This window comes from Gossypium hirsutum, chromosome A09 (assembly GCF_007990345.1).
Source record: "Gossypium hirsutum isolate 1008001.06 chromosome A09, Gossypium_hirsutum_v2.1, whole genome shotgun sequence".
NCBI lineage: Eukaryota > Viridiplantae > Streptophyta > Magnoliopsida > Malvales > Malvaceae > Gossypium > Gossypium hirsutum.
The window spans coordinates 76,642,638-76,657,792 of NC_053432.1; the positions used below are offsets into that span (position 1 = coordinate 76,642,638).

At 34.2% G+C, this 15,155-nt stretch overlaps 4 protein-coding genes across 5 annotated transcripts; 2 read left to right on the forward strand and 2 right to left on the reverse strand.

The window, feature by feature from the left end:
* The first annotated feature begins 997 nt into the window (after window positions 1–997).
* LOC107937078 (probable pyridoxal 5'-phosphate synthase subunit PDX1) lies at window positions 998–3,253 on the forward strand. Of its 2 annotated transcripts, none has more exons than XM_016869887.2 (2): window positions 998–2,105; window positions 2,974–3,253. In XM_016869887.2, exon 1 carries the CDS (start codon window positions 1,146–1,148, stop codon window positions 2,073–2,075), a length of 930 nt encoding a protein of 309 aa, XP_016725376.2. In that variant the 5' UTR covers window positions 998–1,145; the 3' UTR covers window positions 2,076–2,105; window positions 2,974–3,253. The 2 variants fall into 2 exon arrangements, with proteins under 2 accessions (XP_016725376.2, XP_016725375.2); XM_016869886.2 differs by having other exon boundaries at window positions 3,026–3,253.
* A 912-nt stretch (window positions 3,254–4,165) lies between these two features.
* LOC107937044 (rhodanese-like domain-containing protein 10) lies at window positions 4,166–5,137 on the reverse strand. The gene is made up of 2 exons (XM_016869854.2): window positions 4,570–5,137; window positions 4,166–4,494 (listed from the first exon to the last, which is right to left on the reverse strand). The coding sequence occupies exons 1-2, from the start codon at window positions 5,025–5,027 to the stop codon at window positions 4,296–4,298; spliced, it is 657 nt and encodes a 218-aa protein (XP_016725343.1). The 5' UTR covers window positions 5,028–5,137; the 3' UTR covers window positions 4,166–4,295.
* Window positions 5,138–6,335: 1,198 nt separating this feature from the next.
* LOC107937055 (myb family transcription factor PHL7) lies at window positions 6,336–8,154 on the forward strand. Its single transcript, XM_016869866.2, has 6 exons — window positions 6,336–6,603; window positions 6,697–6,773; window positions 6,867–6,906; window positions 7,026–7,083; window positions 7,189–7,261; window positions 7,400–8,154. The coding sequence occupies exons 1-6, from the start codon at window positions 6,495–6,497 to the stop codon at window positions 7,844–7,846; spliced, it is 804 nt and encodes a 267-aa protein (XP_016725355.1). The 5' UTR covers window positions 6,336–6,494; the 3' UTR covers window positions 7,847–8,154.
* Window positions 8,155–12,999: 4,845 nt separating this feature from the next.
* LOC107937049 (probable 2-oxoglutarate-dependent dioxygenase ANS) lies at window positions 13,000–14,765 on the reverse strand. Its single transcript, XM_016869859.2, has 3 exons — window positions 14,035–14,765; window positions 13,583–13,913; window positions 13,000–13,490 (listed from the first exon to the last, which is right to left on the reverse strand). The coding sequence occupies exons 1-3, from the start codon at window positions 14,529–14,531 to the stop codon at window positions 13,242–13,244; spliced, it is 1,077 nt and encodes a 358-aa protein (XP_016725348.1). The 5' UTR covers window positions 14,532–14,765; the 3' UTR covers window positions 13,000–13,241.
* Window positions 14,766–15,155: the final 390 nt, after the last annotated feature.

Consider the following 15,155-nt stretch of genomic DNA (forward strand, 5'->3'; position numbering starts at 1 on the left):
CAAAACTTATCTCACAACCCATAAAAAAAAACGTTACTTTATTTCCTGCTCGGGGGGAGAAAGTTGATGAAATCTCAATTTGGGGTTCTGTGTGTGGCATTTCATTGAGAATAAAGACAAATATCAAGTGTTAATATGACGATCGAAGTAGACGCTTTGCTTTCCTTTTCCAACTGTGCTATAGATTAGAAACGAGCGACAGAATTTACAGCCACCCTCCCAGCCTCTTGATATGCTCTCTTTTATGTCATCTCTATGCATATTTGGGCCACTGCTTCTGCTCATCGCCATGACAAGAAAATAAAGTCATCATTGTAACTCTTTTCTTTGTTTGTAGACCCTAAACCTATTCTCTAATAAACGATAATAAGAAAAGAGATACTTTAAAGGTTATCGAATTGAAGAAGACATTCGCAATTGAGATAAAAAAAAATATAACAAACGAAATTAATAACTTCGCATGTGTTTTTATGTTATTAAAATAATTTATTACCTTTACCTTTGCTATTAATAATAATTGTCATTAAGTTTTAATTCGATTGACATGACGTTGTTATCAATATAGGAGAACGTGAGTTTGAGTGCGCTGAAACTTATTATCCTCTTATTTATAAATTGAGGAAGGATTAAATTCGAGTGCACTGAAACCGATTATCCTCTTATTTATAAATTGAGGAGGGATTATATCAAAATATATAATCATCATATTTTTATTATTGAAATCAATTTATATTTTTTAATGCAACTTGACATGAATAATTATTGGATTGATTTTTTTTTATTTCAAATATTAATTTTTAAAAAATTATACTATAACGAGATATTTAAATAGATGGGTAATAGGAGAGCTTAAAATAATCAGAGGTGGGAAAACTAAAATACTGCTAATGGTATTAATACAAATGATTTCAGGATACTGACATGCAACCTTCATCTCCACCATCAGATAGAAAGAGATTGATTCAATCTTGGCGAGTGCACGTGAAATACGCTACATTGCAACTCGCGCCAACTTCTGTGCTGCACCTCTGCTTCACGCCAATCCCGTTCAATATATCTTCATCATCTTTCCACTCTTCTTTATCATTTTTCCGAAAGGGAAACAAATCTCTTCTCTCTTGCTTTTCGTCTTGCGTTCTTTTGATATGGCAGGAACCGGGGTGGTTGCAGTTTATGGAAACGGGGCTATAACCGAGACTCACAAATCCCCTTTCTCGGTGAAAGTGGGGCTAGCCCAAATGCTCCGAGGCGGAGTTATAATGGACGTGGTCACTCCCGATCAAGCTCGCATCGCTGAAGAAGCCGGAGCCTGCGCCGTCATGGCTCTCGAACGAGTCCCCGCCGATATCCGAGCCCAAGGCGGCGTGGCTCGAATGAGTGACCCACAACTCATCAAAGAGATTAAGCAATCCGTTACTATACCTGTCATGGCGAAGGCCCGTATTGGACATTTCGTTGAGGCCCAGATCCTCGAAGCCATTGGCATCGATTATGTTGATGAGAGCGAAGTTCTTACCCTGGCCGACGAAGAAAATCACATTAACAAACATAATTTTCGGATTCCTTTTGTTTGTGGGTGTCGGAATTTGGGGGAAGCGCTTCGGAGAATCCGAGAAGGAGCTGCTATGATTCGAACCAAAGGTGAAGCTGGAACCGGGAACATTATCGAAGCTGTTAGGCACGTCAGGTCCGTGATGGGTGATATCAGGATCCTTAGGAATATGGATGATGATGAGGTTTTTAGCTTCGCTAAGAAAATTCGGTCACCTTACGACTTGGTTGTGCAGACGAAGCAGCTGGGGAGGCTGCCTGTGGTGCACTTTGCCGCTGGAGGAGTGGCGACGCCGGCGGATGCTGCTCTCATGATGCAGTTGGGTTGTGATGGCGTGTTTGTGGGGTCTGGCGTTTTTAAGAGTGGTGACCCGGCTAGACGTGCCCGGGCTATTGTTCAGGCTGTCACCCATTATAGTGACCCGGCCGTGCTTGCTGAAGTTAGCTGTGGGCTTGGTGAGACTATGGTTGGTCTTAATTTGAATGATAAGAAGGTTGAGAGGTTCGCTGCTCGATCTGAGTAGTGTCTATCAAATTTCTGTGGCTACGCGAAGGTGATAAATCCCACTTGTATTCTATTTTTTCAACATTTAAGCCGAAACTTTAATGATATTTCAAGATATTTGATGTTTTAGTTGAATAGTGTAGCAATGAATATTGATGTTTTAATGATATCCATCGCATTTGATGTTTTAGGGAATTGTTTAAGCATTCATGGCATTGGATTTTACTAATGTGATGTGATGATAGATTTGGAGTGCATCATTGTAACTTATAGTAAGATATGAGTTGTTTCACATAAGTTGTAGTTCATGCTATTGGTTGATAATGGAAAACCATTTGATGTAACTGGATTCTGACATAAATGATAGATACTACTGTAACATGCTCTGTATGTGATACTTTTATAATTTAAACTTCTTGTTGCGAAGCCATTTGTTCATTCCTTCACGTCATCTTGTTCCTCCCACAAGAGTATTGTTATGGTATTCTCGATTATTGACCTGCTACTCGCTTACCCGATTGGAACCGACCCGATCCTCTTTACTTCAATAGTGATAGCCTGCATAGCTCTCTTATATGAGTTTGCACGTGGTGGGTTCGCATCATCATGTAAGCGAACACATTTAGGGAACACGTGTTAACCTTAGAATAGAGTACGTATTGGTATGCATGGGAGCCTATCTAAGGTCACATCCAAGATCTGTATCATATAAATAGATAAATTAGCCCCATTGAGTGATAAGACTCACAAAAAACACTCAACAAGTATTGGATTATTTGTTGTTAGCCTTTTACTTTCTTTCCAATGCTTTTTACATTTCTTGTAAACATCACTAGTGATGACTTCTTATCATTTCTTTCAATGTACAAGTAATGTTTCGAAACATTAAATTCTCCGTGGAGAGATTGTATTTGCAGGAATTCTTTGTCGTGCATCCAACATCGTCTTCATTATGTGCTTGTTTTCCAGGTTATCCAAGTCAAGTGTCGTCTTCCATAAGTGGGGGTCTACTTCTATGTCTAAATGTTCACCAAGTGAAGGATGTTTTTGTTAACTATGCTGTTTCGTTCTCTAAAATTTGATCTTTGAGCTTGCTAGAAATTAAACAGCTCGTCTCTGCATTCTGCATCAATACGAGTTGTAACCTTGAGCTGAATTATGCAATTTTTATGTATGATATTCTATTTGCTGACTAAACGTTGCTTTATTTGGTCATCTAGCCCGAACAAACATCCGACGATTGACATCTTGAATTGTTCTCTTTGTTACTATTAACCTCTGGGAAAAACCTGATAAAGAAAATAGTGAACAGTTCTTTTTGTTGTCCAGCATATAAGACTAGCAGCGCACAGCACTGGTCATACACTTGTTTCCAACTCTGCCTAGTGAAGTCGCTTTCGTTTTCATAAATTGAAAGTAAATTTACATATTTTACCTCCATGACGGGACAATTGTGTTCCGACAGAAACGAGACTAATACAAAACCCAAATTAGGTGGTGATGCACTGCAGATTTTTGCAGTCATTGCCTTTGCTTTTTCAGCGAACAAAGGAGTGGTTTCCTGCTCTATTAAGATCGTTGCCAATAAACGGCATATATGGATTCAATGAAAAGAGCTCAAAACTCTGAAGCTGACATATCAAATAAAAAGGGAACAGAGGAGTGGTTTCTCTGAACTTATATTTTTGTTAAATTATCTAAAAATAGATGGAAAAGTTAATAGTTGTTAATTTTGCTGATGTGTCATATATGTGGATAGTTGTAAATTTTGTTGACGTGTCATACATGTAGATTGTCACATGGATGACATGTTAATATATAATTAAAAATTAAAGATTTTAAAAATATGATAATATTTATTTTTAATTTTTTATATTTTTAATAATTTAATTTATTTTTAATTTTAAAAATATTTTTTTGAATTTTTAAAATTAAAATAAAATAATTAAATGTTAGACATATTAGCCACGTGTATATTATATTAGCAAAATTAAAAAATGTTAATTTTTCATTCACTTTAGATGATTTAACAAAAAAACACAAATATAAAAACTAAAAAAATGAAACAAAATAAATTAACGCTAAATTTTTTTTAAAAAAATTGGAAGCTAAAATAAACCATTATGGCAATAAAAACCGAATCATGTACAGTCCCAGCTAGATTGCTGGTTAGCAAGACTGGGACCGAGTCAGCGTTAGCAAAATCTCGCCCAGAAATGACTCTAGACTAGCTAATCAATTACTCTTTGCCGACAGCTTGCAAGAGGAGGAGCAATTGGAGGAAGTAATAAGACACACCCCCAATTGTAGCGTACTGCAACTTTTCAGGCCCTTCAATCTCTGGGAAATCACTATCTGCAGCTCGATTAAATCCTCCAGCCAGCCACCCCAAGTTCTTATATCCTCCCTCATATAGCTTGGAAGTTGCCATCATGGACCTAAGGATAGCAATATCATCACTAAAAAATGAAACAAAGAAAAAGGGGGAAAAAAGTTGGCTAAGAAGTTTTTACCTAAGGCCTTCGCCACAAGCTACAAGCAGCTTAGAGTCCTTGTCAGGAAGAGTAGCTTCTACCTCTTGGACGAAATTAGGATTGATCATAGTAAAGTTTTGACCAGTCCACAAGCCAATGTAGCCAAAATGCACCCATTTCTTCAAAAGAGTAATGGGGCTATTGTCCATGTCCTTAACGAAGAGTGGCACATGAAGTGACCCTTTAACATATGCCTTTTCTCGTTCCCACTGCGGTCTAATGTCGAGTAACTTGAAACCCTCGGAATTCAGGGCCGTGGCTGCGTCCTTAGGCAGTATAGGCTTCACCTCACCCGACTGTATTAACTGCTGCCCACTGCTTGATGCTGCAGTATTGACACCAAAGTTTTTGGTTTTAGAGGAAGTGAAGAATAGCGGCTTAGGTTGCTTCTCTTGCTTCAGCAACGATGACTGGAAGTGGTTCAGTTGAATTGCCATTTTTTTTTCCTTATCCTGAAAGCAATCGTCTTTGGTTGTGTTCACTTGTTATCTTTGTTTGCCTGTTGGAGGAGCCCACCACGTTCTCTTTCAAGCCTTTGTTGCTTGGACGGTTGAATTCCGATTTTGTCCCACTATTACAATAAATTTGAGATTTAATTTGATTTTTTTAAAAATTTATTTTTATAATGTTATTAGTTGGTCGAAATTAATAATACCAAATTACCAATAATTATTATCATTAAAGTGAAGAGGTAAAATTTTCGTTTATTGTAATTTGATCATACAATTAGTAGTATGTAAAAATCTAATCAATTATATTTAATCAATAATAAATTTACATGTCAAATGAATGATTAAAAACCTTTTTTATAATAAAAAAATCAAACATCATTATTTTAAAATTTTTAATAAGCCCTAATAATATTAAAAGGTACAAATATCAAGTATATGAACAAAATCCGAATGAAAGGTGGGAAGGAACATGAGCCAAACAAGGTTGACATTGCAGAGCATGGTGGTTGATTCTGTTTTTTTGCTTTATGTGTCCAAGGATCATGTTTAATGAATGGGAATGATGTAGTTGAAAGCCAGTCCCAGATGGCAGACTATGCAAGATTATCAATGTGAGTACTGAAAGGACCTATTACCAAGCATGGATAGTGGGATCAAATCTGATGCCTGCATACATAAAGGTCGATAAATTAAAATTTGCTATTGTTCGAGCTTGGGAGTTTCAATCACACACTTTTGCCTGACTTTTAGTGTGATTAATGCACAGTTTGGGATGAACACAGGCTAATATTCCCTGCAGATAAAGAATAATTTTCTTTTTCCTTGCTTTACACTGTGTAGCTTGGGAATGAGAGTTACGATTTGGGGATGAGATCTGAAAGCATTTCCATGGCTGACAAACAATAGTGTAGCAGCATTCATTTGTTTAGTACTGTAATGATGAAATTTAAATGGATGCTTCTGCACATAAAGCAAAAACAGAATTATCTTTTCTTGATGATGTAGTTAAAGCCCAAAACAAAGTCCAGTTTTAATTTTAAGAGCACTTTAGTTGTGGTAGGTCATAGAGTGGCCCATCCAGTGTTGAACCGAGTGGAAAGGGGGGGGGGGTCTTCAATCTTCATGTTATTGTAAACTAGTAAAGCAAGTAATCTGCTTTCTTACTGAAACATGGAGATTATCGGCAAAAGAGTTAGAACAAGGGACCTAATCTTTTAATTTGAATTTGAATTAATTAAGCAATTTGGATTATGGGAAATCTCTGCGAATTGCGACAGCTAAATGACATTTTAAGGCACCCATTAATCCTATCAATCCATTCTTAGTGCTTATCGCTAACTTAATATATATATTTTGGTTCCCAATTGTTTTTGTCTCACTCCCTCCTCTCTATAATCAACCTGGGACACACAAGCAGATTGCTCGTGCTACAATCAAGCCAATCTCTCCACAATGCGTCGTCCAAGTCGCGCTGACGGCTTAGCCAAAGAACGCCTCAGATGGACTCAAGAGCTTCACGATCGATTCGAACAAGCTGTTAATCAGCTAGGAGGTCCAGATAGTAAGTGTAGAGCTGGGAATTTATTTATTTATTTATTTTTCAGCTCTGTTTGGTTTTACGGTGGGTGATGATTTTGGGAATTGTGGTTGCCAGGGGCAACGCCAAAGGGAATTCTGAAGGCTATGGGCGTTGATGGCCTCACCATTTACCATGTCAAAAGTCACTTGCAGGTTAACTCATATTTCTCCAAGAGTTATACGAACATGTATTGTCATCGGTTTACGATATAAACATCTGAGTTATTGATTTCTTTTTTTCCCCAGAAATTCAGGATTTTAAAGTTTGTTCCCGAAACAAATACTAGTAAGTTGAAACAGCCTTAGTCTGTCACTAACATTGAAGTCGTCGATAGAATCCTTTGATAACTTCGATTCCATATCTCTCTAACTTGGGATTAATATTATCACGTTGTTTAACCGCAGAAGGCAAGTTTGAGAGGAGAAATATTTCAGAAATACTGCCTAATTTTGGTACAACATCGTGAGTTATCGTTTCTTTGTTGGGGAATTCTTTCAGTACATATGTATGTATGTATATATTCACTTGCTTGTTGTGTCTTTGCTATGACTGGAAAAACATATAAAGAGGCGCGCAGCTTAATGAAGCTCTGCAATTATATATGGAAGCACAAAGAAAACAAGGGGATGATAAACTCCAGGTATTTGCATATATCCATGCATATGAGACCAAAGCATGATAAGATTTTAGATTTTGTCTTTGGTTTACTTTTACTTAAGAATAAAGGTATAATAAGCCCAGCGATGGGGTTTAACACTTTCCTTAATTATATCTCAAGGTTAGAAGGAATTTGAAGATTAAGTTTGAAGCACAGGCGAGATACTTTGAGAGAATTGCAGGGGAGCATAGAAACCGAGTCACCCCAACAAAAGCTACTAAATCATTGTCTCCCATATCATTGCCTTCGTTATGTGAGGAGTCTGAGTCCAATTCAAAAGATTTTGAAACCGATCCCGAGGCCGACAAAAACGAAATAGAGTCTGGAGAAAGAATTCAAGCTCTAAAAAGGGCTGGAATAGTGGAAGATAACTCAGCGTCATCTTCATCATCATCATCATCATCAATGTATGCATTGCCGTCGTCATTCAGCGCAGATGGCTATGAATATGATGATCAAAACATGCTTCTTAACGGGGGAGAAAGACTTTCCTACACTGCAAATGATAACAGCTTTCCCTGGAATATCCCAGTTTGCTCATCACCCTTGGTGCCTAGCTTTATGTGAATCTTGCCACAGGAGACTTTGTAAAATATCATAATATATGATCATATTATGTAGACATACCTGCATGATTGCTTTCAAGGTTTGCTAAATTAATGAAGCGGAGCATTGGAACTGAACTTTTATAATTTTTCTAAACCATGAAAGCAATCCATATATCTAAATAAAACTTTGTAGCATTATAGAAATGCTGCTTCATTAGGTAATAAAAGAGGGTGATCTGATACATATATATGTCATTTTGTGTCGACTTGTAGAGCATGGATTGCTCATATTGTATTTAGACAAAGGATTTATCATCTTTTTAGCCATCTCTCTGGATTTTAATTTTGTTTTGTTCTTACTTGGATATAATTTCTTCATGGGTCTAGCTCAAGCAGGCGCAGACACAACAGACAACAAGATGAGTAGCTATATGTCAATGGCTACTATGGCATTATCCATTGAGTTTTAATTGAGAGTTGACCTGGGTAATTAAACGCCCAACATGGGTGAACAGGGCTGGTTTGGTCAAATGTTTGAAGCTAAGCAAGCAACGTGGAAAACATGGCAGCCTAACAAGCTTCTACGCCCAATTAAACTAAATTAAACCTAACCAAATCAAGCCAATTTAATTAATTAACTGGAACACTGTAGTTAGTAGCTAGGCATGGGTTGACATGAGGAGTGGGTGAAATTTTAGTCGAATTTTCAAGAATTGGATCGATTGCATTAAATGCCTTGAATTAAAAATGTTGGATTGGGTCAAAATTTAAAGGCTCATCTTTCAACAGTTCATCTTATTTTAATCTTTATTATAATATTGTATTTAGTTTAGCTATTGTTTAAAAGAGATTTGATTAATTTTTAGCATATTAGTAAGTTTCGAAAATATTTATTTATTTGAGCACTTATATAGGTTGATATATTTTAATATTGAGGGCACTTATTGGTTAATTGAGGAATGCTATTTTTAAGATTATAAAAAATTATTAAATCAATAAAAGATGATAAAATTATAAAAAAAATTATAAAAATATAATAAAATAATAAAAATTATTAAAACTTTAGAGAAAATATCATAAAATATAAAAAGTTATTAAAAGTATAGAAAAGTTATAAAAAATATTATAAAATATCAAACATATAGAAAATTATTAAAATTATAAATAAATAAATAAAGAGTTACAATCTTGCTATGATTTTCAAGTTCAAAGGTCACCTGTATTGTGACCTTTCTTTAATCATGTTCCATTACTATTATCACCACTCGAGTTTTAGGTACAAACCCACAACTTCCACTCATCATTTTGAACCAATACCAACACAGCTCCATCATTCATATACCACTGTGGCACTGCTGACTGCAACCCTCACCTCACCCAAAACTCATACTCACAAACAACACAAAGAAGCATACCTTGGTCTAACCTTCCTGCTTTTCAAACGAAAGAAAACTTATGAGAAAGTCAACAATCAAGATTCAAAGCCAACAAAAGTGAAAACAAAAATAAAATAAAAAGCGAAGCAAAGCTAAACTAAGACCGATTTTGGGTTTAATAGATCATTTTTTAAAGTATATTTTTTATATTTTTTATTATTTTAATTTTTATTATTTTTGCCTCGTACGTTGACACGTTGCAAAGAAAAAAAACTTTAAAATCTATATTTTTTTATATATATTTATATTTTATTATAATTTTTTATATTTTTTAATATTTTATATACTTTTTTAAAATCTTAATTTTTTAATATTTAATAAATTTTTAATATTTTTATTATATTTATTCATTTTTATCATTTTCATCATATGTCACAACTATGATGTGATTTATTAATTGAAAAAAAATTGGATCATTAACTTTAGCAGCTAACTATTAAAGTTAACGGTCAAATAATTTTTTTAATGTATTTTGGCAGTTTGAGTACTCGATCAAGTGAAAACAAAAATCAATGGCTTACTTGCATTTTGAAAAAGTTTGAAGACTTTTTACACTATTAAGCTTAAATTTTAGCATTTTAATTATTCTATATAAGATAACTTTAATAAATACTTTATAAGGTAAATTTGAATTATATTGTCATCGTAAAAAAATAAATGAATTATTACATTCAAAATTAAAATCTTTATAACTTATAAAATTCAAATAATTTTAAATATTTTAGAATTCACCTAACTCAATTCGAGACTAAGGGCCAGTTCTTCATTGCTTTTGAAAAGTGCTGTGGAGAAGTGCTTTTGAGAAGTGCTTTGAAAAAATTTAAGTGTTTGATATTGCTGTCAAAAAGTACTTTTGAAAAGTAAAATGTCTATTTTAGACATAATATTATAAAGTAACAAATATGTATTTAAATAATGTTCAAATTAGTTAATGTTATGATATTTTAGTAAAAATATAAAAAAATAATTTATTATAACTTATTGTTAATATTTTAATATATAATATTAATTTTAAATATTTCTAAGTAATTAATATTAATTATTTATTAAATTTAATTAGAATATATAAACTATATTTAAATATTTAAATATAATAATTAAATATTTGTAATTAGATATTGACACAATTGTATTATTTTAAAAAATATTTTTTATTTTTAATTAATGCTTTTAACACATTTGTAAAACTCATATTAAATAACCAAGGAAGAGAACACAAAATAATAGCATCAAACACATTTTAAGTCAAAAAGTAAGGTTAAAAAGATAAAATAACAGCTAAAAGTGCTTTTTGGCTGAAAAGGCTAAAATTTACTTCTTTTTCATCTCTAAAAAAGCTCATCCCAAAAATTTTAAAAGTTGCCCTAATGATATGTGTTCTTCATTGGTTTTAAGAGAAAAGCACTTTTTTTTAAAAAAAAGTTCATCCCAAAAGCAATGGAGAACACACCTTAAATCTAAATCTAAATTCAAAACGAAAAAAATATGAACCGAACTGATCCATCCGAACTCACCCATTTACAAGCTCTACTAAGGCCCAAAGTCTGCCAACCATCTTTAGAGGGATCAACGGTGTTGATCTTAAAAATCATACTAGTAGTGACTTTTTCATTTACATTAACATGACTAAAAAGTCCATGTTTCCTGAAATGGCATATTTTTGTCATACATCCAAATTTTCGACGTACATAGCATATTCCATCATATCTTTTATTTGTTGGTGCTTCTCTAAAAGGAGGCCCTAGGTTTTTTTTTTTAATTGAATTTTGTTTTCCAAAGGATTTGGTTTTTGTTTATTTTCTTTTTCTATTTCATTTGTGTCCTATTATAAATTTCAAGCATGTTTTGATCAGAATATATAAGATTTACCTTTGAATTACCTATGGCATTGAAGTAAGATAAATGGCGTTAATCTCTATCCTCTTTTTCTACTTTAAGGAGCATGATAAAAATTTAAGATATTTTCAATTTCTTTCCGAGAGTGGGGTAATTTATCAATAATGTCAAACACTTTGATTTATTTAACAATACCTATTTCATCATGTTCTAACTTCATCAGCTTCTTCCATCACATCTATCTTCCACCATTTGAAAATTAAAATAACGGCTATAAGCATACCTTTTGGATCTACCTTCTTTAATGTCTTACTTTTGCTGCAATGCCTTTCAAATTATTCTCTTTTTTTTTTTGCTCAAGAGCAAACTTGAGTATAATAATTACAAAGATTGTCAAAAATTCAATTAAGTGAATAATTTTACAATCGTCACGACCTTCTCCAGTTCTTCACAATACTCTTTTTATATTCAGATTCTTCCCCAATCATAACCTTTGTATCTTTTTTCTTGGAACTATTTCCCACCAAAATATATGAGACATTCTAAAGGGTCAAGTGAAAAAATCTTTTCCTTCCATCCCTTATAATTTACATCATGAAAGCAACAAAGACACTTTTAGACCCACTTAAGTACTTTTGGCAAGCTTTCAATAATCTTCTCTCTTTAAAGAAAAATGTTATTCCCAAGCTATAATAATTTTCTTTTGGTCATCAAAAAAAAAATATTATAACTATCACAACTATCATAGTTAAAATAAGACAGAAGATTTTAAGGTGTACACAAGTCACTCTTCCGTGACGATACACACTCTCACAATTATAATAATCCGTGCAAATAAATTTTATTGCAGGATATCCTTCAAAATACAACAAATCCAATCACTCATTGTACACCTTACTAATTTACCAAAAGATAAAAACTCCATAAAAATAACATTTTCTTCACTTAAATAAGATTTTTTTTTCCGAATGAGTATGCTAGAATGAAGAATAGCTTTACTGTTTATACCAACTTTTTGGAATAAAAGAACATAATTCATTTATGGATTTGTTTATTAAATTTATAAAAGCAAAAACTCATAGGTTTAACTCCACAAATATTGTCCCAAAAGAAAATAAGAAAATTTATAAATATTTTTTATTAAAATATTTGAACATGTTGACTTGATGATTAGAGTGTTCATCGTTCCAAATGTAGTCTGGGTTCGAATCGTGTAATCGTATTATTGTTAGGCCTTTACCCTCCGCTAAATTTGTTAGACTTCTTATTCATTAAAATTTATTATAAATAAAATATTTTAATAAAGTAGTTTTAAATATTTTTTTTTGTAAAATTTAAATAATTAAAGTCATTTTTAAAAAAATTAATCCAAAAATATCTATTGTAGCATATTAATTGAGACAAAGAAAGTACATAATTGTTGTATCACAAGGTATAACACTAAGAACAAATTATTAGCTTGAAGAAATTAATTTCAGCTTTTCTCATACCATAAACTATTCAGTCTGGTCCAGGGTTAGTACTTTTAATTGATAAATTTTATTTTTATTATTCATATGAAGAATTTAGTTAGACGGATTATTGGATTAGTTTATTATTTTTATTAGGAAATTAATCTTATTATAATCCTAATTTGGCGTCTAATTGTTCTGAACATTCTTAGAAAACAAGTGTTAAACCGAGGAAGCAGCTAATTGGTTTGCATGTGCGAAGCAGTACCTGAGTCTGACTTTTTCACAGCGTAACCGTGATAACATTAATTTTATTTTTCTTACCAGGCAACTCCACCCAAATGCCAATGCCAAGCCCAACTTAACTTTTTCTACGTCTTTTTCATCATATCATATATTAAATATAATTGTTATTTGCTGACTTTCATCAAGCTTATTCCATACATGTTTTGACAAAAGCAGTACTTTATCGTTTTGCATTTTGGTATCTCCTTTGATTCAATCAACAACTTCCAGTAAAAAGGGTCAGTAGGTACAAGTTGAGATGATAAAAGAAATATTAAGTTCCTGAAAATACTAGCATATATTTTTCGCATTAATGTAGAACTTCAAAGGCGAAATCAAGGTATGATTTGCAAGTGAGGTGAGATCACTGTTTTTTATCACATAAATATTTTGAGATTGGATATTTTTATCTGTTGGATTTCATGGACTCGATTTGTGTTTTGCCAGAAGGGCCATTCATCCTAATGTAGAGCCTGTACTCATCATATGTCATTGGCTTGTACAGTGCTGGCCGGTCCTCATTCACCAGCTCCTTGGCCGGTTCTATCAGTAAATCGCTCTTGGGGTTGTAGAAGAAAGCTAGGGAGACTCGATCTTTTTCTGAGTTCACGATGACACGGTGTTCAACACTCTTGTAAATTGCATTGCTCAGCACCTAAAACATGCATGGGTCAATGTTTCCCTCCATGAAAATATATATGGCAATTAAAAAACATGAATACTATATCAAACAAAAGCTATAGAGACCTGGATTTGATCTCCGACGTTGACAATGAAAGCATTGGGAAATGGCTTCACCGTTATCCACTTGCCACCCTTACGAACTTGCAGTCCAGCTACGTCGGGATCAGGCAGGAGAATGGTGATGGCGCCAGGGTCTGAGTGTGAAGAAAGGCCTAGTGTAAGTTCAGGTTGAGGACATTTTGGATAGAAATTGACCCTTAAGCAGGCTCCCATTTCATCTCCACCAAAGGCATTTTGTAGGTAGTCTTCTTTTAGTTCAAGGTTGATAGACATTGCCTTCAACAGCCTTCCACATAGTTTTGTAACTTGGGCACCATATTTAGCAACCAGTTCCCTGAGTCCAGATTCAACAACTAATAATTAATAGAAAGCTAGTGAGACTCAAATTGCCAAAATACTCCGTACAGCCTACATCGGCGATTATATTATAATCATAATATTTGAGGCAGGCGCACCTGCATGATGCCGGCTGTGCAGGCCACTTGCTTTGATTCCTTAATGTAACCGGCAAGTAATTAAGAAAAAAGTAATCGCTCCAATCAAGGATCGCTCCTTTCTCGATCCCTAAGCGACTACCGTACCCTTCATAGGTACTTGGCGAGTTGGCGTACTGTTGCTTCACTTCAAGCGGCAACTCAAAGAAGTCACGCCACACTGCACGCGTGCGCTTCATGAGCTCATGGCTAACCCCATGGTTTACAACCTGGAAGAAACCCCAGTCCCTGCAGGCGCTGGAGATGCGTCTCGAGGTCTCCTGGTGGAGGGCTGGGTCTTTGTCGAACAGGTTCTGGAGATCAATAACGGGAACGTCAAGGTGGTCATGGATTTCAGATTTCAGGGCAGGCCTGTCACTTATAGGCTTAATATATCGATCCGGAATGGTACGTATGCCATTCTCAGACAGAGACTGAACTCGAACCACAGGCTCAGGCCAACTCATGAGACGATTCATTATTTTATATACCCAGAAAGAGAAAGAAAAGAGAACAAGAGGAAAAGAAAGAGAGGTGGAATGAGGTTGATAAGAGAGGACGGAGCGAAAGGGGGTTTATATAAGGATATAGGAAAGCAATTTTCGGCGCCGGTGATGACTTTAACCAAAAAGTAGGAATTAAGGAAATGGATATTTGCGAGTGCCGACTCTAGAGGATTAAAAAATTGAGTCAGCGATGGTGAGATGTGAGATTTCTAATATGTAGGTTGAAGATTGTATTTGTATTTTTTGTACAGCGAAAGCTGGGTTCGGATTAGGTTTAAGACACTGTCCTCGAGTTGTACAGCAAAAGTAAAGACGAGTTTGCTTTTGGCTCTGCTTAGTGGAAAGCCAACAAGATCAGACATTTTTTTTTTGTAGAACAGAAACGTAATAAAGTAGGGTTTTTTTATTTTTATCCTTTTTATGCACGTGTGTTTTAAGAGAATTACTGACTGACAACGACAACATTCTAATTCCTGGGGCAACTTGAATTTTCAAATGTCTAGTGTAGTGTAGGTGGCAATCTTAGTGGGCGCAAGCCAAGTTTCCATTAATTTAACAAAAATAAAAACCTTTTTTTTTTCCTTTTAATTTGGAATT

Coding starts and splice junctions, on each gene's coding strand:
- LOC107937055 (XM_016869866.2), top strand. CDS start 6,495: ATGCGTCGTCCAAGTCGCGCTGACGGCTTAGCCAAAGAACGCCTCAGA. Junction 6,604..6,696: donor TCAGCTAGGAGGTCCAGATA/GTAAGTGTAGAG, acceptor TGTGGTTGCCAG/GGGCAACGCCAAAGGGAATT. Junction 7,262..7,399: donor AAGGGGATGATAAACTCCAG/GTATTTGCATAT, acceptor TTATATCTCAAG/GTTAGAAGGAATTTGAAGAT.
- LOC107937044 (XM_016869854.2), bottom strand. CDS start 5,027: ATGGCAATTCAACTGAACCACTTCCAGTCATCGTTGCTGAAGCAAGAG. Junction 4,495..4,569: donor GCTTGTGGCGAAGGCCTTAG/GTAAAAACTTCT, acceptor TGCTATCCTTAG/GTCCATGATGGCAACTTCCA.
- LOC107937078 (XM_016869887.2), top strand. CDS start 1,146: ATGGCAGGAACCGGGGTGGTTGCAGTTTATGGAAACGGGGCTATAACC.
- LOC107937049 (XM_016869859.2), bottom strand. CDS start 14,531: ATGAATCGTCTCATGAGTTGGCCTGAGCCTGTGGTTCGAGTTCAGTCT. Junction 13,914..14,034: donor GCACAGCCGGCATCATGCAG/GTGCGCCTGCCT, acceptor ATCTGGACTCAG/GGAACTGGTTGCTAAATATG. Junction 13,491..13,582: donor ACGTCGGAGATCAAATCCAG/GTCTCTATAGCT, acceptor TGCATGTTTTAG/GTGCTGAGCAATGCAATTTA.